The 22,380-nt window shown below is 35.9% G+C and overlaps 1 protein-coding gene across 1 annotated transcript; it reads right to left on the bottom strand.

The window, feature by feature from the left end:
• Positions 1–9,525: 9,525 nt before the first annotated feature.
• On the bottom strand, positions 9,526–21,788 carry LOC107195047 (mitogen-activated protein kinase kinase kinase 4; the record flags this gene model as incomplete). Its single annotated transcript, XM_015584810.1, has 16 exons — positions 9,526–9,765; positions 10,282–10,433; positions 10,507–10,629; positions 10,704–10,872; positions 10,944–11,131; positions 11,721–12,086; positions 12,159–12,615; positions 12,671–12,830; positions 12,902–13,009; positions 14,856–15,272; positions 15,352–15,573; positions 15,687–15,878; positions 16,022–16,438; positions 20,324–20,514; positions 21,213–21,404; positions 21,509–21,788. Coding segments are annotated over 16 exons (3,874 nt in total), but the record flags the coding sequence as incomplete, so codon positions are not given.
• Between the last annotated feature and the right edge of the window lie 592 nt (positions 21,789–22,380).

The following is a 22,380-nucleotide window of genomic DNA, read 5'->3' as shown; positions in this document are numbered from 1 at the left end:
AAGGACACTAGAAAATATATTTATATTAATTCCTTTTTTATTATTATTGTAAATTATTGGAATACAATTTTAGAATTAATAATCATGTAAACGAACAATTTCTTAAAACTTCGAAAACAATCGAGAAAAGTTTTACTTTAGTAATTTAGGTAATAATATATCGACTCATTAAACACAGAAGATGCATTATTAGAATAATCATTAGAATTCAATTAAAAAGATGTTAATTCGAAAATGTAGAAAGACTTAAAAAAATATTTGAAACTTTGAAAACTAAAGCTAAAGTAAACTTTTTAATTTTTTAAATTATATTTTTTCTGAGTTTTCGCAGACGTGAGGACCTGCCAACTGTTCAAATTACAACACCAAATGTAATCATTCAGCTGTAAGAGATTTTTAATTTTGAAATGAACGACATTTGGCATTTTTTCTAATCTCGAAAAAAGACAAGGCCAAGAAAGCTGATTAAAGGACTGTCCTTTCCAAAAAAGGACGGTTGGTAACCCTATCTATAGCCCCGACCATGGCAATATAGTTAGAGTCCACTGTAATTAGATTGATGCATATGGAATTCCTGATTCTGTCATTCCAATCTTACCTTCGAATGATTTCACACAGTTCGTGTGCAGAATTAGCAATTATCGTTTCGATTCTTAACCTCTTGCTCTGGTGATTCATAATATTTATCATGCGAACCATTTTATTCAGTATGATGGATGACCACGGATCATCGTGCAGCTTACAGTACGTATTATTATACGTATATACGATATATGTTACATCTGTTAATATTCCCCTCTCTCGTATTTTCTGTAAGACTGTCTTAATTTTCGCAAGAAAAATCACCTGTCCTTCTTACGTATATTGACTTTGGCGTTTCTGACAGATATATATGTATAGCACTGAGTTGTATTGGTTCTAGGGTTCTGTATTAATTATAAAATCCCTAATCCGATTAACACACTTTCAGCCGGCAATTTTGCGCGTAGATTACTGCCTGCAGCCGGTGAAATTTTGCGTTTCAGAAATAGATGCACCCGTCTACAGAAATGGATGTAAGTGGTAAAAAAAAAGTTTGTATATACTTATTTGAAACTTCGAATTAATTGGATCATTTGGCATAGTATTTACGTGAGATTTAACAAGAAATGGCTGTAAATTTGGTGCATAATCAATTTTCGTCAGTACGTATGCAAATTCGGACTATTTATTTTTAGACAACTGGCTGATAGTGTGTTAAATTTTTCTGCTCGGTGTTTCCAAAGAACCCCAAAGACAGAAAGAAGGATATTTCATGTGCAATAATCGAATATTTATAGGAGTAGGTACAGATCAGCATTTAAGAAAAACATTTACATTAGACATAGTTATTGTTGCTTGTAATTCAAGCTAATACAGTTTATTAAACATCACCGATTTTATATTCTCTCTTAAGAGAAAGAAAGTTACCGTGCATATCTTGACCTATTCTGGGGTGGCTGTTTTCGGGAAATGAGTTTTCGCAAACAACTTTGCATATCATCATAAAGATTCTTTATTTTTGTTAAGAGTAGTTAAAAGCTTTTCAACGGTAAAGCAAACGCAGGACGTCGTTTACTGCTTGCGCGAATAGATCGTTGTTTTAGATAGTTTTCGAAAAATCATCATTATACTCGTGCTCTCACAGAAATCGTGTACACATATGTACGTATGGATCGTTTAGATAAATTGCTTCACGTTCGATAGAACTTATTCTCGTCATTCTGATAAATGTAAAATTTGTGATAAAAATGGTACTCTTCTATTAGACAAATTTCTTCTCGGAAGTAGAATGCTTTGTAGAAGCATAAAATTTTCCATTGTGAAACATGTATAACTAGAATGGACTGATAACTATTAGCACTGAACAATTTCGGAAACTGCAACAATCAGAGAAAGATTGATAACATAAGTGTTATACTGTTCAGATATACACTACTTCACGGTTACGTTCAATTTGGCTAACTTAATCCAGTCTAAACTAATGATAAATTCATCTGTTTTTATCTAGACTCAGTCTAAACCTAACCAGATTCAACCTACATGTCATAACGTCGGGATAACACCTGGGCTGGGCCTGACTCAAACCTCAATCAGGTTTCAGTTAGGGATGCTACACACCTTATCAGTCTTCCTACCTAGGGTCTTGATAGAATTAGAATATGATGTAGACCACGTGAAAATAAGGAACGAAAGTTAAGTCATCATTTATGTTCGTTTTGAATTGATTTAAAAAGTACGAGACATCGATATTGATGTTTTTTGCACATTTTTGAAAACACAGAGTGTACAAATTAATTTTTATTTCCGAAACTATTGGTCGACTGACATTCCTTTTTATGTTACTTTAATCGCCAAGAATTGAATTCCTCGAATATATTTTTCTTTAGTCTTGAAATTTATGTTTACGATGTACATATTGTAAACAACCTTCTTAATTCGCAAATTTCAAGCCTTGTCCCTCTAATTTCACATGGATTATATGTATACAAGGTGTTTCAGGTGGCCAAGACTATTCTATTGCCGGTGTATCCATCTCAAGTTTAATTATCTCGAAACGAAGTTTTATTCTCTTATTTATCGACTTATTTTTTCTTATGGAATCATTTCCTGCCCGGTTGTGCGACCTGACCTGTGGCAACCCATGTATAGTACTGAAAATTTATAAAAATCTCAGAAGTCGAAACCAAAAAGTGGAATTACTTTGATATGATCTTCTGTACTTACAAAAACTTAATACATTCCAAATCGTTGATTAATACATATTTTTATAATCTGTACTTAGGTACTGTTACTATTATACCTTCTTATATTTACGCTTCGAAATAATCGGAACTTTCACGAATTTTCAAATTGTATTATACAATTTAATTCAGTATACATTCAATGTCAGTAGTTCTGGTGTTAAAGCAAATTTTATAAGTTTTATCCATTTTTTTAACGGTAGATATATCATACGTCAACAACCATCGATACGAATTATCGAATAGCAAACGTACTGCTAAGAGCTGCTATAATTTGTGTTCCATTTAGACTGCTTCGTATGAATCTATGTTGGGCCCTTAATGTGTTCAGTTAACCTAACTGGATTCCATTTTAAAAAGTTATGTTTTTACCTACTTCACATCTGAGTATGTACTTGAACTCGTACACAAACAAGATAACATCATCTTAGAGTAATTGTTTTTGGACAGTCCAACATTTATTGAATCAATTTTCGTCTCTAACAATAAGTTTTACAGTTTCACGAATAATCGTGTGCTTATACTTACTCGTCTAACATAATCATCCATGATCTGTCGAAGGATCTATTCATCGATACCTCACTTATTGCTAGAAAATAGTTACTGTAACCTCAAGGAACCGTATCTCATGCATCTTCAACTCGTTACCATTTCTTAAAAACAGGCGTACAAATATATACATTATCGTAGGCAATATACAGGATGTCCTACGCAATACCAACTGGGACAAGGTATATCTTTCTAACGGTAAGAGATAGAAAAAAGTTTCATTGGGCAAATTTAAACGGCTACGTGCTGTGCGCCCCATGGCACATGTACCTGCTCCGGAAGTGGAGGCCTTTCGAAGATTTCAAGGTGACCTCTATTTTTTAGAACGGAACTACAGTAGACTTTATCTTTAATCCCACTGAAAATAATGCCACATGAGTCACTTCCCCTTCACACGTACTTTCGCGCACACAAATTCGCTCTCCCACCATATTGCGTACGCCGGCGCACCATCACGATCCAGCTTTTGCGCAAGCGCCGGGGTGCAGACAATATGGGACAGAACTTAGCATGGAGGGGGCTCGAAATTTAATGCCATTTTACTCTCCTACAGCCCCGAAAGTGGCATTAAATTTAGAGTCTACTGTATATATTTTTATATACATCAATTGATGGGTTGTTTTATTCTGTGTACAAAAGCATTAACATACTTATGTCGAAAAACAATTAATTTAGAAGATACTCTAACTGCAATTTTACAATATTTTATTGGAACTTACGCTTAAACGTTTCTTTCGTATGTCTACTCGAGTATACTAACTACATTACGCTTGTAAGTATCGGTTAGTCTGATATTTCAAAATGTTACGGTTAAATGACATGATTTCATGCCGCTTAAATAAATGAATCAAACCGATCATCCAAACCAATCATTTGTCGACACACGTACCTCAATACTTTTTTATAGAGAATAAAAAAATACACCAGTTAATGTATATCAAGATATATAGTTCTATTTAAAAAAACAACCTTGAAATTTCGGAAACGCCACCACTTCCGGGGCAGCACATACCCCACGTGATGCATTACACGAAACCATTTAAATCTTCCTGAAAAAAATTTTCTTCTACTTCCTACCGTTTTACAGATACAGCTTATCCCAGTTGCGTGGAACACCCTGTAGATCGATCAGTCATTATACAGCACTAGTCAAAGTCCTCGTACATTAATGTCCGAGCGCTGGAAGTTCCTTTCCTCTGAAAGTGAACGGTCTCACTTCCGTATCGTTTGGTCATCGCTGTTAGTTCACAATCGTTAATAGTGTAACGCTTGTTTGTTACAACTAGACTGCGGGTATTTATGTAAATTCATACTTTTAGAGGCAAAGTTCTAATAATAGACATTCATGAGAAACTTATTTTCTTTATTTAGAGTTTTATTAGACTTCAATGAAGCTGATAACTTTATGAAATTTCATTGCAGTACTTATCCCAGATAGCACGTGACGCCCAATGACAGCTTCAAGACAACTTAAAGGCGCCTTAGACCTAAAATAGCCGTAAAATGGGCGTTTTCAAGGCGTCATGTGCTATCTGGGATTTCCTTCATTATTTTGTATAAGTATAAATACATAAAATCTGCAGTCTAGTTACAATGTATGGTTAAATTATTAATAGTTTAACGAGATTCGATCTCATTATTTGATATGATCAAGGGAAATTGACCACGGATGCAGGAAGTTGAAATTGAATAAAAAATTAATGGGATTTGAGCTAGACAAGGTTTTAGTTCAGTCTGGGTGCAACTATTGAGCAAGGTTGAAAATATTGAGTAAATTCAAGTATTTAACCTGAATTTAACCCTCCAATTTATGGCGAGTGGTTAGGTTTGGATTAGGTCCGAATTTTGTCTATGATAACTATAAAAGTATCACATAATTGGTGAGATATTTGGTATACCAAAATACACATCTAATCTGGCCTAACTCTAAATAATTCCAAACTTAATTTGCACCAGACCTAGAAATACAATCCCTATGTTGAAGTAAATGAAACTGTAACGTCGAGTTTACAAAATGTTTAAGTTTGGTTTAAGGTAGGCTAGGTTTAAGTTGGATATTAAGTCATGTCTGGGTTAGATAAATTACATCTAGAATAAACTTAAAGGTATCGTATGGTTAGGAGATATTACGTACTGTAAACAATGAATTTCGACCTAACTTTTAAACGTTTAGATTCGAGGTAGGTCTGGATTAAAACTTTTCAGAAACCTCTAACATTCTGTAAACAATTTCGGTTTCCCCTCTTGACCCACGTACAGGATGAGGAAAGACTCGTGGTAAAACCTGGCAGAGGATGAGTATTCTTTTAAAAAAAAAAATAAGTCAAAAGTCTGTAATGAAATTTTTATAAACAAGGCTGTAATTTCGATAAAAACGACTGAAAATTTGTTGGGTTATGACATAGGATTGAGGTAATGTGTTTGTTCATTACATATCGTTTCTACTTATTGTAAATAGATAAATTTTCAAATTCGTTTTCCTCAGAAACAAAATCTCGAATGAATACAATTTATTCTGCATTTCCAACATATGTTCCCAACTAAATTTTTTATCGTACTACACCCCTCTAATTGAATTTACCTTCATCCTGTACGAGGTAATGATTAGTGACATTGAAAATGTTGTTTACAGTAGGTCTTTGTTCAGGTCTCCTCCGAAACCAATAATATTGTTTAACACGTTGAGTGCCACGTGAGTCATCGGTGACTGACACTGAACTTTTCGTTCAGGCCGCGACAGTCGCCAGTGACTGACAGTGTAAAATATGATATAAGACTAAAAAATTTACATTGTTTTTAGTTACCTAACATTTTTATTTAATACGGAATTGTATTATTAAAAATACAAAGCTTCGCATTGCTGTACCACGATACCCGCGCTTCTAAGCAGCGCGCGTGGCCTGACGGCGATTTTCTTATAAAATCGCGTGGCACTCAACGTGTTAAGCTATTTCAGTTTCACCTTTCTGCCCAAACGTAACATAAAGATTAGTGAAATTTAGATATATTTAAAAGCTGCAACGTCTGGACGTTAAGCTGAATGTTACGAAAGGTTATGAATCATTTAGACTACGTTGTTGACTCATTAAGTCAAATCTGTTAATAAGTTCGAAAACAATTAGATTTTTTTCTATTGTTAGATAAGTGTAAATTTTATCGTTTATTGCGTCTACACGAGATGTACATATGTATAGTATTGTTCCTGTGTGTATGATGCACTACAGAATCTGATTCTGCCTTACGAGTCTTCAGACAACGTATAAATGTCTCTATTCCCAAATAGCACATGACGTCTTAAAAACGGCTTAAAGGCGTCTCAGACCTAAACTAGACGTAAAATGAGCGTCTTCATGTGCTATCTGGGTTAATTATTAATTTATAGTATTAAAATACGATTATCTACATTTTGTAAGTGGTATGCTATTCGTAATTAATTTTAATTGTGAAACAATGAATGCCTTTATATTGACATAAATTCGTTATCCTTGGCAATTGTTGCTATGTAGTTTAGAAAGTTCTTCGTCGGCGAAGAAAATATTTCGCGTACGATATCTCCGATAGACGCAACAAACGGACAGAATACATGCATACAGAGGGTGATAAAAGTAACCTCGTTAAGTAGAGAAGAGATTTCTAGCGCACGGACCTCGTCTGTCGCAAACATTTTAAATGTGGCCAATCGTTCGTGTGTTGGCGCCCGCACAGTAAACTCTTGTCCAATTCTTAGGTAGGTCGGCGGTTCGCCCTTCTCAATAGACCGGCGAACGTTGACGATAGATCTATCTGTCTATCACTTTAATCTTCTACGTCTAATAACTACTGTAACTAAAGCAACTTCACCTAAGTACCGAATTCTGTCGATGGTAAACACAATTGGTCTTTCCCTTTGAAAAATTGAAATGTTATTAATCGGCGCTATCGTAGGCAAGGTATGGGGTTGATCTAAAATATCGAAATTTGTATTTTTCTATAGCAACATGCAATATGTTGAATCTATAGTTACTAAAATTGGTAGAAAACTGTTTAAAATTTTAACATACTAACCATCAGAGTGTTCAATACCTACTAGCATCTCCATCCCGACGAATGTTATAAGATATCTTATAAAAGCAAGCTATCAAAGTTTCGGTGGCTCCCCTTGGTTGAAAAGCGAGGGGGGGGGGGGTGGCAGTAATACAGCACCACAAAATACATATGTAAATCTCCAAAAATTGAAATTTATTTTAAATAAAATTAAATAACATTTAATCATAACGAAATGGAAGCTTCAGAACGGGGCACCCCTAGAACGTGGGGCCCGGGGCTACAGGCTACAGGCCCCCCTAGACCTCCCCTTGATCCAGCACTGAAGCAAGCATGTGTATACTTATAGGTATACCTTTTTACAAAAATTGTAATACATATCACACCTATCTCTTTTGATAAGTTTAGTATCAGCTGAAGAATTGCTGCAATATTTAAGGTTTTAAAAATCCTCTGAAACACTTGTATTTTGATGACTTTACATGTATGAACCAAGTATAAAAAAGTGATTCTTTTAACACTTTTCATACGCTCTTTTTTGTTGGGAGTACGTTAAAAAAATTCATTGTGCCGGCTTTTTGGAATTCTATACAACTGCATATATCCAAGACAATTTTTTTTCTATTTAATAAAATATCTTTGCAATATTAAGAAACATATCATTACAAAAAAGTTATGCAACATTTCTTAATTACTTAACTAGGTTTATATAGCCGGTAACTTGCGGAGAATTTTTTAATTTGTTGTCATTTTGAAAAAATGAATTCGAACAAAATTACGATTAAATCTATTAAATTGGAAATTAGATCTACCCTATACCTCGTCTGTACTTGTAATTTTTAATTGATTATATACACGCATATACATAAAACGCATCTGTTGACATTATTCATATTTTACAAAGTTGCTCGTTAGCTTTGTTATATACAATTACCACTGTACAGACACCTGTAGAAACAATATCACGGAGGTTGGGAATGTTCTCCCTCGCGCAAGAGTAGTAGAAGAGTTTCACCTATTATACATCACCGTTACGCGATGGGTTTATTGAGTATTTAATTAAACGAAAACGTTTGATATTCAGAGTCTAAGACAAGCTGCTTTACCCTACAATAGAGTGAATCTTTAAATAACGCGGGGAATTTCGCTGGTTCCTTGTATTGTTATCTAATAAAGTTATATGTAAGTATATAGCCATGCATGCATAATATCAGATAGCGTTTACGTGTGTAAGGGTATCTGTATGTACGATATATGAAAGTGTTCTGTATTAGTCTTAAGATGCAAATACCTATTACATTTAAGATAAAATAGAAGTACTTATACATATCGCAGAATTATTGCGATTGCACCTCTGCGGCCAAGAATATCACGCATATCAGGCGAAAGCCATCATAGCGATGATCTCATCGAATAGGACGTGTCCTCATAAGACAGAATTGCTTATAAAATAAAGGTGACTGAACTAAAATAGAGTGTATTGAAAAGTTCAGTTGAACTGTAATTTCCAAATATTATACTGCACGAAGACTACTGTTATTATAGTTAAAATATGCATCATTAAATGTGATAACAATTATTTATGATCTTGACATCGCGACAAAAGATACTGTTCATTGAATAGTCGTCTTCGTATACAAATACCCAACGGTTATTAAACTTGTAAGCACATATCACTTTCTGTTTATACGGAAAGTATACACGGCATACCTCTGTAATTAAATAATTGAAAGTATGTTGTATCATGTGTACGTTTCCTTGTGCATAAATAAACACTACTGTGACACCTCCTTTTCTTTCTATTTTATTCTATTTAAAATACAATGCTCATTCCACTGACTCAGTACATTATGTGACTAAAAAACAAACAATAATACACTTTAAATAGTAGAAAAATAATTTAAGGTACATCTGTAAATGTATTGTGCATACCTTCATCTGAAATTGGAATGTTTCACTAAACAATGTCTTATTTTTATCTTAATACTGAATAAATAATTTTGTTTAAAGAAATGAATACTAATTCTAGTATAATTTACATGATTCTACATATTTAGGAATTAATAAGTCATCGAAGTAACAAAGCTTTAAGAAATAATTTTTAAATATGCAACAGAATTTGTTGATTTTAAATTTTTTCGATATAAAACGAAACATTGATATATTTAACCTGATGCAGGTGATAACAACGTTACAAGATTCTCCGTTCTTCCAAACCGAAAGATTGTCCGACTAAATTGGATACATTATGCTTGATGACGTGTACCGTTAAGTCAGCATTAACATCCTCATATGCGAGGGCAAATGGTAATGTGAGTAAGGCATGAGCGGTTAATCTTTTCTTTGAATCGTGTTGCAAACACTTTTTCACTAAATCAACTCCTTCAACGGACAAATTTTTTGGTAACGCTGGAGTCTCACCCATTCCCACCTAGAAAAATATACATATAAACAATAAATAAAATCGATAGATATACAGTGTTGTCCCAGTAAAGTATTACAAGTTTCAGTCTTGGAAACTCTAAAGAATATAACGTGTTTTCTTATCCTGCAAAATTTGTTGGTCTTATTCATACGACAAAGTACTACTTATTCTATAATAATAATAAAAAGCCTGTGTAGACAACATGACCCTTATACAATGAACTTTCAGTAATTAATTTACAAAAACCTTTCATAACATAATCAGCGAAAAATAAAGTTAACAAGTGGGAAAGCTTTGATTTTCCCCAATTTTATTTCTTTTAAATAAGAATTTAAAAATTATGACATTGTAGTTGTTACACATAAGTGACTACACTATACATAATGGTCACTTTATTGTATAATAATTATTACGTCTGCATAATATTATTATAAATTTGCTAGAAACTTTTAACACTTTATTTGGATTATCCTACTAGACCTGGAAAATACTACATAATATAGTTTAATTACTCTAAGATACCTTAAACATTATTTGATAATTAGAGTCATAATCTGACCAAGGTCTTCGTCCACTAGCCATTTCTATCACGCAACAACCAACTGACCAAATATCAGCTGCTCTACCATGACCACCAGTTTCTGTTTTCATGAATACTTCCGGCGCCATGTAAGCTGTATGTAATAATATTAAATTAATTTTAAAAGTATACGATGATAAGTAGTAATAAAAAAATATCTTACTGACCCTGAGTGCCTACAAAACCTTGTAATTCACCAGGCATTGTGGTGTGTGCCTTAATCTGCACAGCGCTACCAAAATCTCCAAGTTTCAAACAATTACCCTCATCCGTTAGGAAAATGTTTGCAGCTGTGTTTAAACAGTATATATATTTTTTGATACAATTGTGTGTGAATTTATTAATGTTTTACAATAAAACTCACTTTTAATATCGCGATGTACTATTCCGTTGGAATGGAGAACTGATACGGCTGAAACAAGCTGATGAGTATATTTTCTAACTAGTGATTCTGGTAAGCCAGTTCCACTGCCCGCTATTAAACTTTCCAACGTTCCTTCAGCGCAGAATTCCATAAAAATTAACATTTCCTCCTGTAAAAGGGCATATTTTTGCAATTGATCTTTAAAACAGTCATGTCATGCTTCTACACGTATACACCTACTCGATGAATTTCTAGGCCATAATATCGAACTAAATATTTATGCTGAATTCCTTCAAATATTTGTAGTTCTTCGGCAACTCGCCTAATAGCCCTGTGATCTCCTGGTTGTAACTGAACTTCCTTCATGGCTAGTAGATCGCCGGTTTGATTATTGACTACAGTGTACACTTTGCCAAATCTTCCTTGGCCTAAAATGATTGATTTATGTCCATTTAAATAATAATTTCATTCAAATAAGTCTTTCGAGACGTGACGAAAATTATGAGATTCATATTTTTAAAAATTTGTTTATAAATGTTAGTGTCATTCAAGTTTTTTACATTAAAATCGAATTTGCAGTGACAAAACTTATTACATGTTAAATATAATTTCCGAATAAACTCTGAAGTCTGTTTTTTCTGATTTCGTTGGTATTGCTGATTAATTACCTTACTTTTAACTATGATAGTCCACAAAAAGATAGAAAACAAAAAACTGCCGGCACTAGCTAGTGTGAAGCATTTAGTGGAAGCCGGATATAACCGGCGCTAGTCGCGAAAGGGTTAACACATTCAAAACCGACATATTATTACAAGACCATCGCTAACAGCACGTAAAGAAAGCAAAATATTTAACTGGAATGACAGGATGGTTACCAGAGGATCACACAACCCCGAATTCTTACAATTACAAAGAATTATATAATGCATTACATAACCACCCTCCAAGGATTCTGACAATAATACACCTGAATATTCAAAGTATAGCAACTACATTATTAGTACACCAAAAATATACCTATTTTAATGCCTCTTTGCCAAGTAAAAGTGACTCTTCTCGCTTTAATACGAACTCTATCGACAGATTTCCTATCTGTTACTTGTCCAATAAGTTCACGACTCTTTAGCCGTTCATCAATTTCGGATTCTACTTTCTCTATAGAACGAACGACTCTTTCTTGTCTAGATACACTACGATCTGATGTATTTAAAATTACAGATAGGTTTCCGTCGACTGCATTAGGCGAGGGTGACTTCTTAGGGTTTAACGTGATGTCGGGAGATTTAAGAACATCTTTAGGCTTTTGAGAATGACTGAAACTTGCTGTCCTACTCCTACTGTGGCAAGGCGACGAAGCTCTCGAGCGAGACAGTTTTTTTAAATCTGAAATCAAATACAGAATTTGCTGTTATAGCACAAAGACGATCTAACGATAGCACAAACAGAGACATTTACTTTCTGTTTCTACATTCGCTGCAACAGTATTGGCACTTCCAACAACATGGGATATACAACGATCCATACATGTTTTTAATTCTTCAAATTCCTCATCAGTCAGGTGTTTGGTATTATGTGGTTCACACACTGTAATTAAAAACTCTAAACCTTGATTCGCCCACCTGGGCCTCAGACCTCTCCCACGTTCACATCTAGTTCTAACAAATTCCATCCACAAAAGAGCAAAAGAGACTATTCCCCGTGCTAGTACCGCGTTTTCTCCTAGGGTAAATAACTTGCAGGTTTCTTTGTAGTAATCAAAACCCATTCGATAGGCCTGATGAAGTATTTCTCTTATTCTTGATCGCATAGCACATCGATCATACTCAGAGTTCGGTTCCTCCGTACATTCAAGGTCGTGTTGAAAATTTTCAATAACATTCGTTATCTGGTATCGGAGATCCATAACAGTTTCCTGCAATTGAACCTTTTTGTACATGACCAAACATTAATTTATTTTAATGATTTACCTTTAAAGCTGTTAAAGCTTCTTCTAACTTTTTGTTGAAGACAGGCCAATTTTCAATGTCACGCTGTAGGCAACTGGCCAAGCTAACACTCTTTACGGCCTTCTCCCGAGCTTCTACGTACATCCCTTGCCATTCGCGCCCCACAAACATTAGTTGAAATCTAAATCAGTAGTCAGTATAAAATACTTGTTTGTACAGTAATTCACAGAGAAATTAATTATACTTTCATACTTGTTTGACCAATCGTCGTCGCTCCATTCCTCTGTACTTTCTTTAATCTCTCTAGGTCTCTCATTAAGGAACTCTTTAACTTGTTCGATCATTGTACTTGCAATTTCACTATAAATAAGAGCATCAGATATATCGTAATTTGTTACTTGATGAATTGTACTATTATAGAGTTACATAATATGTACAGTTATTAAAAACAGGAAGTCATAAAATGACAAAATACAAAATTATAAAATATTTAAGTATCCAATTATGTGATTGTAAAAACAGAGATTATGAAAAACCCTAATAACCAGTTGTGTATCAGTTGTGTACAAGTAAGGCACATTGGCAGCAAGTCTTGCAATATAAAAATTCAAATAAAAGTGTAACAAATTTAATATAATGCAATAAATAAAAGAAACAAAATTAGAAAAAAAAAATAATAAAAATTATAAACTGAATCTATAAATGTATACGTTATAAATTAATAAATAAATAACGCTAAGGGAAAATTGCATTGTATTATTATGTATATGTTATATATTTATTAGAAACTTTTAAACATTTATCTTTATACATTTAGGAAATTGTGCATTAAAAACAAACATAATGGATTTAACTTTGGTTTATTATAAACCTTTTATAGAAAATATATATTTCTAAATTCTTGGTATAAAAGTACAGAAGTACATTTATCCTAAAACACACCGTTTCCGAGACTTTATCCATCCTATTACTTTCCCTGATAACCAGTTGTATGTAAGTTTCGAGTAAATTGCCAGTAAATCATGACAAAATTTCTAAAAAAAAACCATAGCCATCTGTTTTCGCATTTGACTTAAATTTTGCAGGCAACGCCTGCTCACAAAATAGTAAAGCAAATTAGCAGCAAATTAGCAGCATATCTTGCAACACAACTCAGGCTAACTAACCCAGATCAATTTATAATCAAGGCTATACTGCAAGACTTGTTGATAAATTGCTGCCAATCTCCGTACAAGTTGTCGATAGCAGATCTTGCATCAAACAGGTAGTCATATTGAGTACATAACATTATAACAGGCATTGGACAAAATTTAGTTTTGCAGGATTGGCTGACTGGATTTATTACGAACATGTTCGACATGATACCAGCGATTGAAGATAGTTGTGATATCGATTTCGGTTTTTGAAACTGTTACGAGAACCGAAATAATGTTACAACTGTTCCATAACAGTTATAGAACCTTCTGTTATCCATAACAAAACCGTTAAGTATATCCATGTATAACGGTTCTGACCTATATCGGATTCCGATATTGTATCAGTTCTATAACTGTTATTTTTCGGTTCTATATCGGTTCCAAAACGGTTCTGGAATCGATACTCGTATGGACTTTGTAGTTACTGAAAACTATAAACATTACTGTTGCGGATTACGTACAAGTTTACAAAAAACACAAAGTTTACATATTATAATATTTTTTGTACCCTACAATTAGTCTCTGTACTATACCGTACTGTATTATGCAATCTAGCGGACTTGGTCTTGACACCACGATCGTATTCAGATATAAGTCCGTATATGTGTATAACCGTAGTTTGTGTCGAATTACTTTAATAACATGTCTACACTTCGTTCAACAAGTCGAGTCGCCAGATGTAAACCATGCACATGGCGGCATTTAGAAGGGGGCAGCACGTGATTTCTAAATGTTGTGTTTACATCTGGTGTTTCGATTCTTTAAATGGAGTATAATCATTAGGATTACAATAGAATAAAGTATGTGTCAGCCAAACCCTCATCTCATTTGATTATTCTCAAATCCCTGGCATACCGACTGAGTCGGCAATTCTTTCCCAAACTACCGGCGACGCTTATCACAATTTTAAAAGAGTAGTGCCAACAACTCCCGAATCCAATAAACGTAAAGACGTCGGAATAAATACAGAAGAATTATAGTGTTTACAAACACAGAAAAATAACACTTACCAAAACTTTACTCCAGCAATTTTATAACCATCCAGTATATTCCCAGCAATTGATTTCACAAATATCCATTCGTCCATTATTAGATTCTTATGAAAACTATCGTGTTGCACCATGTCCACCCACTGCTGCAGATAATCGAGATACACTTCAAAAACAGCCTTTAAACTTTCATCAAAATCTTTCACATCCTCTTGGAACAGATATTCGCAGCTATTATTCTCAGTACCCACTGCTGCGCTTGAATGTGCATCAAATCTGTCACGATGAATGCATGCAATTCTAAGGCCTTCTCTAAGTTCACGCATAAGTTGTCTAACAGACAATGGACTAGGTTGCTCAGGTTTTTGTTCCAGTCTCATTCTGAGGAATTCATGAACAACGTCCAAAGGTACCCGCGACAGAAATACAAAGGCGGCTCTAAAAAGAAATATATCAGTGCTTAATACCAAAATATAAGAGTGGCAGATACAGGCGATACATTACTCTATTTTTCTACCTATACGATGGAAGATTCAACTCTCTCGCCTCGGGACTCCATACGCCGTATCTACGCAACTGCTTATCACCTTCATATTCTTCGTTTAAATTACTCGATTCACTTGAATCACCTTTTTCTAACGTCAGTCTTGCTTTTCTCAAAATAGAAGTGTGTAATCTCTCGAGGAAGTTCAAACTCTTTCCGAGGCCTCTAGTTTTTAGTACATCTTCAATATACTTTCTGCGTAGAAAAATATATTATTAGAAAATTAACGATTTTCACATTTAAATTTCAAATTAACAGTTAAGTTAAAGAAGACACAAATGTTGTGAGTCTAATATCCCAAATTCTACCTGTAAGCCTGACGATCAAATTCAACTAAATAGAAGTCAAGTCTGTCGACTTTTTCGTCCTCAGTATGTGTGAAAGAGGTGTCGGGAGTGGAAGGCCACGATTGTCCTATAGATAATCCAACTGACGAATTGTTACTATTGTTACTATCTGAAGGACTGGAACTCTCTTCTTGCTGATTGGATACCTCAAACCTGACCAAAGTAGATTTTTGCTCTGAAGAATCAACTGTGTCTAATGATCTTTAACTACAATAGTAAATACAAAACATATCTAGTTTTCTATTAATATATGAAAATGAATGTAAGTCCCTTTGTGTAACAATTTTATTGTATACCTGATTCCAGAATCGCCAGGGTCATCGTGCTTTTTCTTGGTATGTAACATCATTAATAATTTTCCCAATATTTGTAATTTAAGTCGATGGTGTTTAGTCATATTGTACCAAAGACACATTGCCTTCACTCTTCCAGTGAATTCAGGACTTTTGTATAATGGATAATGTGCAGCTAAAGCTTGGGAAGACGGATAAAGAGCTTCAGCTGCCTCTAGTCTGGCCAATAAATCTTCTACTTGTTGTAAAGCTTCTCCTTGTGCTCGTGCACAAGCCCTGCAATACATCGAAAGACATCCTGGACAGACACCTAATTCTATGCTTGGACTGGACCCAGAATTTGTTACTCGATCCTGACACGTATCGCTGACGTTGGTCCAAGGTCCGCTGTTGTCTTTTATATTAGCAATGGGATCATATCTAGACAAAAAAAAACGAAAAAATAAATAACTGTTATCAAAACGATTTCATATTTAAACTGTTGTCAACATCTAGACTTTCTGTAAATGCAAACTGTAAAATTTAAAAACATGAAATTCTGAAAATATATGGTAAGAAATTATGAAAATAATAAGTAGACTGTAGACATTTATACAGATATCCATTTTTATATACTATGTTACTTGAAGATATGGATAAATGGGAAGATGAAAAGATGGGATGAAATAGGAGAAAGATGGTTTGAGGAGCAGGGAAACGAGTGAAGGAGGAAAGGGGGAGGGGAGAGGAGGTAAGAAAGAGGGAAAATGCAGAAAGGAAAAGTCTATGTAAAATCACTTTCTGGAATGTAGCGGGGTTAACAAATAAGGACAGTGAATTTTGGAAGGCCTTGGAGGAATGGGATGTGTTTGTAATGAGTGAAACGTGAGTTGAGAAGAAGTAGTAGGGATGGGTTAGTTCAAGGCTACCAAAAGGATATATATGTGAGACGCAATGGGCCAGGAGGAAACATAAAAAAGGAAGGGCGATAGGGGGGATGATAATGGGGGTGAGAGAAGAATTAGAAGCAGAAGAGGGAGAGGAAGAGAAAAGGGAAGGGGTAATGATGAAAAAAGTAAAGATCGGGGGAACACAGTGGTGGAGGATAATTGGAGTCTATGTAAACAAGGACATAGATAGGAAATTAGAGGAATTGAAGGAGTGGATAGAAGATAGAGAAAGAGGAGTAAGAGTGATTGTAGGGGGGATCTGAATACAGGGACAGGAAGGGAAGGAGGAGAAATATGGGAGGATAAGGAGGAAGGGGAAGAAAGGGGACTAGGAAGTAGGAAATCGAAAGATAATAAAGTTAATGCAGAAGGAAAGAAACTGTGCGGATATTTAGAGGAACAGGGGTGGGGAATACTAAATGGGAATGTGAAGGCAGACGAGGAAGGGGAGTGGACGTATACGGGTGGGAAGGGAAACTCGGTGATAGACTATATTATAGGGAATGAAGAAACAAGAGAGAAGGTGGAGAAAATGAAAGTGGAGGAAAGAGGAGAATCAGATCACCATCCGATAATGGTATGGGTGAGTGGGGGAGGGATTGGAGGAGAAAGAAGGAGAAAAAAGTTCGGGGAGAAGAGAGGAGAGAGGAAATTGGACAGAAGAGGGAAGAAAGGAATTTATAAAAAATTTTGGGAAGGGAGAGAAGAAGGAGAGAAGTATGGACGAAGATTGGAGTTACCTGAAAGGGAAAATCAAAGAGGCAATAGGAAAAACAAGAAAGAGAGGGGAGAAAGAAGAGGAGAAAAAGGGATGGTGGGATGAAGAGTGTAGAGAGGAGAAAATTAAGGTGAGGAAAGAGTTGAGAAGATGGAGAGAAGAAGGAGGGGAAGGAGAAAAGTATAGGAAGATGAGAAAGGAATATAGAATACTCTGCGAAGGAAAGAAGAAAAAAGAAGTAGAGAAATGGGAGAAGGAGGTGCAGGGAGTAAGAACCGAAAAGGATGTGTGGAAGATAGTAAATCGAGAGAGAAAAAGAAGAAGAAGGGTTAATGAGAAGATAAAAATAGAACATTGGGATGAGTATTTTAGGGGACTGTTAGGAGGAGTGGAATGGAAGGTGAGAAAGGGAAGGGAAAGGAGAATGAAGGAGGAAGGACAAGAAGAGATAAGAAAAGAGGAAATAAGAAGGGTGGTAAGAAGTTTGAAAGACGGAAAGGTGGCGGGGGGGAGACGGCATCCCGAATGAAGTGTGGAAATATGGAGGGGTAGAGGTAGAAGAATGGTTGTGGAAAGTGTGCAATGGTGTATGGAAAGGAAAAGGATGGCCGCACGAATGGAGGGAGGGTATAGTGATACCAGTAATAAAGAAGGGGGAGGGAAGCAAAGTAGAGAAATACAGGGGGATAACGCTAACACAGACGGCGTACAAAGTATACGCATCTGTGTTAGCAGAGAGGCTGAGGGAGGAGGTAGAAGCAAAGAATCTACTGCCACCGAGTCCAACGGGTTTCAGAAAAGGGATAGGGTGTATGGATAACATCTATGTCCTAAACTATTTAATAAATAGGCAAGTGGGGAGGAGGAAGAGAAGAATGGTTGTGTTATTGGTAGACTTGAAGGCGGCGTTTGAGTCGGTGGACAGAAAGGTGTTGCTGAAGGCAATGAAGAAGAGAGGAGTGAGAGAGGGTTTGATGGAGAGAGCGGAGGAGATACTGAAGGAAACTGTGAGTAGGGTGAGAGTGGGGGAGAATGAAGGAAAAAGATTTTGGACGGCGAAAGGTGTTAGGCAAGGATGCCCACTCAGCCCAAGCCTTTTCATCTTATTGCTGGCTGATCTGGATGACGAACTGGAGAGAGGAGGTTAGATAAAAAAAATACACACTGGCATACGCAGATGATATTGCGATGGTTGCAGAAGATGAGGAGGGGATGAAAGGAATGATGGGGAAACTGGAGAAATACCTGGAGAAGGGGTTACAGCTAAACACGAAGAAAACGAAGATTATGAGATGTAGGAGGGGTGGGGGGAGATGGAAGAAGGTATCGTGGAGGTGGAGAGAAAAGGAGGTGGAGGAAGTAAAGAAATTTAAATATCTGGGATATACCTTAATGAGGAATGGGGGACAAGAGGCACACATAGAGGAAAGGGTGAAGAAGGGGGCAGCGGTGATGGGACAGGTGTGGGGCATAGAAAAAAGGAGGTTCGGGAAAGATTGGGGAAGAAGGATATAGTTATTTGATAAAATGGTATGGGCAACAGTTAACTATGGAGTGGAGGTGTGGGGATGGAAGGAGAGGGTAAAAATAGAGAGGCTGCAAGAAAGATTCCTAAAGTGGGTACTAGGGGTAGAAAGGAGTACACCGGGGTATATAATAAGAGAAGAAATGCAAAGAGCAAAACTAAAAGGGAAGGCAGGAATGAGAGCATGGGGATATGAAAGGAAATTAGAGAAGGGACAAGGAGGAGAGCTGGCAAGGAGGTGTTGGGAGGAAATAAAAGGGTGGGCGAGGAAAGGGGAAGTATTAGAGTGACGGGAAGAGGAAAGAAGGGAGTATTACGAGGAAAGGGGATGGTCAGTGGAGGAGATAGAAGGAATGAGAGAAGGAGGAGAGCCACGTGCAGAGGAAATGGTGAATAGAGAGAGAAGATTACAAGAGGATAGGTGGAAAAATATAGAAAGTTCAAAGTACAATAAATGGTACAAAATGGTTAAAGGAAGAGGGATTCCTGGGTATCTGATGAAAGGGTGGGGAGAAAGTAGGTGGCAAAGGGTGGCCAGATTTAGGTTAGGCAATGAGATGAGGGAAAATAGGTATTGGATGGAAGAGGAAAAAAGAAGGTGCAGGATCTGTGGGTGGAGGGAAGAAACGTGGGAACATGGGTGGGAAGAATGCATGGGTTGGAAAGAAGAAAGGGGGTGGCAGGAAATAGTAAGGGAAGTGTTAGGAGATGAGGGGGGGGGGAGAATGGATGAGGAAGGTGGAAGAAAGGAGAGAAGGAGTCAAGAAAAGGGAGAATGGATGGTAGAATGAATGATAGAAGAAATGAGAGTGATAGGTGAGACGAGCGGAAGTGGAGGTCCAACATAGGGAAACGGGGTGTGTGTGTGTGGACATGCGGGGGTAGATATAAGAAAATAGAAACTGTAAGTGCGTAGGGTAAGCGTAGTTCTTAAGGAGCGAGTAAAGTAGGAGAAATTGTAACCCCTAGGGGAATCAATAAAGTTTATACATATATATATGTATATATATATATATATATATATAGTATATATATATATATATACTATGTTACTTCGGTTAAGAAGCTTTTTGACCCATGCACATAGGTTGAACAAAATTATTAAAATTTTAATAAAGTCTTGAATAAAATACCTGTACTGCATTATTTCTTTAAGTAAACCTTCCACAGCTTCGCGTTGTCTACATAAGTACTCATCTTGAGCCATTGGACTACGATCAGCATGATGAGCCTGCAGTTCCAGCCATATTAAATCCTTCAATTCATTTTGCCACCGAGTTTCTTCGTGACTCATCTGACGACGACAACTACGTTCTGTGCTTCCCTACAAAATATTGGAAATCCACGTTAAACCTAGACGTACCATTTACACAAATTTATTTAAAATGACTACCTAAATTACTTATAAATTGTACATTGTATGAAGAAACGTTGAGAAAATTTTATCTTAGTTATAAAGAATTTTATTAATAAATTTAGTAATATTATTACTTAATATTAATCATCAATTAATAACATTTAATTTAATCATTATAAAGTCTGTACTGCTAACAGTATTAGTAAATTAATATGTTTTTCTATTACTTCAAATCTTCAAAGAATAATTAGAATATAAAAATACGCAAATTAAAGTGTATCTTTTAAGTTTTCATATTGTGCAAGTCTGGTCTTTTAAAAACGCCTCAACCTCAGCTACTAAAATATGTAATCAAAATTCTGGTTTCTATTTAAAAATTTTAATGACTTTCACAAGATGTTCCAAGATCGTCGCAAGGTCAAATAAAGAAGAGTATAGTATGTCCCGCTCGATATCATACAATTTTTGTCCGAAACATTTTTCGTGTCATTATTTTTGGAGATATTTGAGTGTTCTCAGATAAACCGGACACACTGTATAATTACGGGTAATAGGTATGATGTTCGTAAAGAAGTATTGTTGTTTTTTTCAGTTTTGTCGGTAAATGTATTTTTTATCGTCAGTCTTTCTTTCAACATAACATTTATAAGAAAAAATACACATACCAATCTAATGAGGAAAGAAAACGTGTCATGAAATATTTCTCGTTCTTTAAAACTCAACGTCTTCGGTGATTGCACAATCGATTCCGCGCTTTCCAAAAGTACACGTTGCTCGTTAACTTCATGCTGAACTTTCTTCTCCTCTACGTCGACGGGCTTTGACCGCAGACTCCGAAATCTATTTCTAGTTTCGATCTGTAAACAGTTTCAATTAGTTCTCGTTTGAGCAGCAGCCAAAGAACTGCTTGAAACTAAAAAGAAGCAGAATATTTCCTTCAGGAATTTCTAACACGTAATACCTTTATGTGATTCGGTGTGGACGCTTGGTAATGATCGCATTTCTCGGCATAATTGTAAGCTGCCTCCACGTCTAGTTTTAAGTCTCTCTCGTTGCCGCGTAGCAATTTTAAACTTCTCTTGCATTTCCGATTCCCATCTTTCGTCGTGTCAAGGTTCCCGTCATTTTCGCTATCTCGATCCGCTTTATCGCACATCTCGTTAAAAATTATGTTGTCTAATGTATTTCTCCTGCGAATCGTTACTTTTGACGGCGTTTCTTTTTCTGACGACTTAATGTCCCTAAAAATGAACATAACTCGTGATAATTATCTATCTGTTAAAACTAAATTTTCCCTTTAATACGGTAAATAGATAACATAACATATCAGTGCAATTGGTGTTATAGTTAGAACAGTACTAAATCTGAATTAGATCTTGATTAGATTGTATGTAGTTGCTTCGGTCAACGCATTCGAATAAATCTGAATTAAGTGTGGAATACGACCGTGTTATGTTCGGCTAGTTTCAGATTATGACTTCTATTATAATTGGGTCCGATCGGTAACAGGGTTGCGCTAGTGCGAGTAAATTATGCGTCATTTTGGTTTGGGTTCAATTACGAGTAGATTTAGGTTTGGGCTGGATTACGCCCATGTTAGGCCGGAGATAGGCCTGATTAAATATGAGGCGGGGGGCGAGGCTGGATCGGGTTTTCGCAGCGAGGGGTGCGTAGGGGTCTTCGGGCTCCTACGTAACACTCTGACCTGCGTCAAAAACCACGATGGAGCTGATGTTCGACCTACAATCAGGCGACACCTCGGTGTCGTCTGCTGCGGCGAACTTCGGCGAAGTCGGCGGGCCCGGTCTGGTCAAATCCACTTACACCACCTCC

This window comes from Dufourea novaeangliae, unplaced genomic scaffold (assembly GCF_001272555.1).
Source record: "Dufourea novaeangliae isolate 0120121106 unplaced genomic scaffold, ASM127255v1 scaffold46, whole genome shotgun sequence".
In the NCBI taxonomy this organism is placed as follows: Eukaryota; Metazoa; Arthropoda; class Insecta; order Hymenoptera; family Halictidae; genus Dufourea; species Dufourea novaeangliae.
This window is presented reverse-complemented; position numbering and strand designations above follow the sequence as displayed.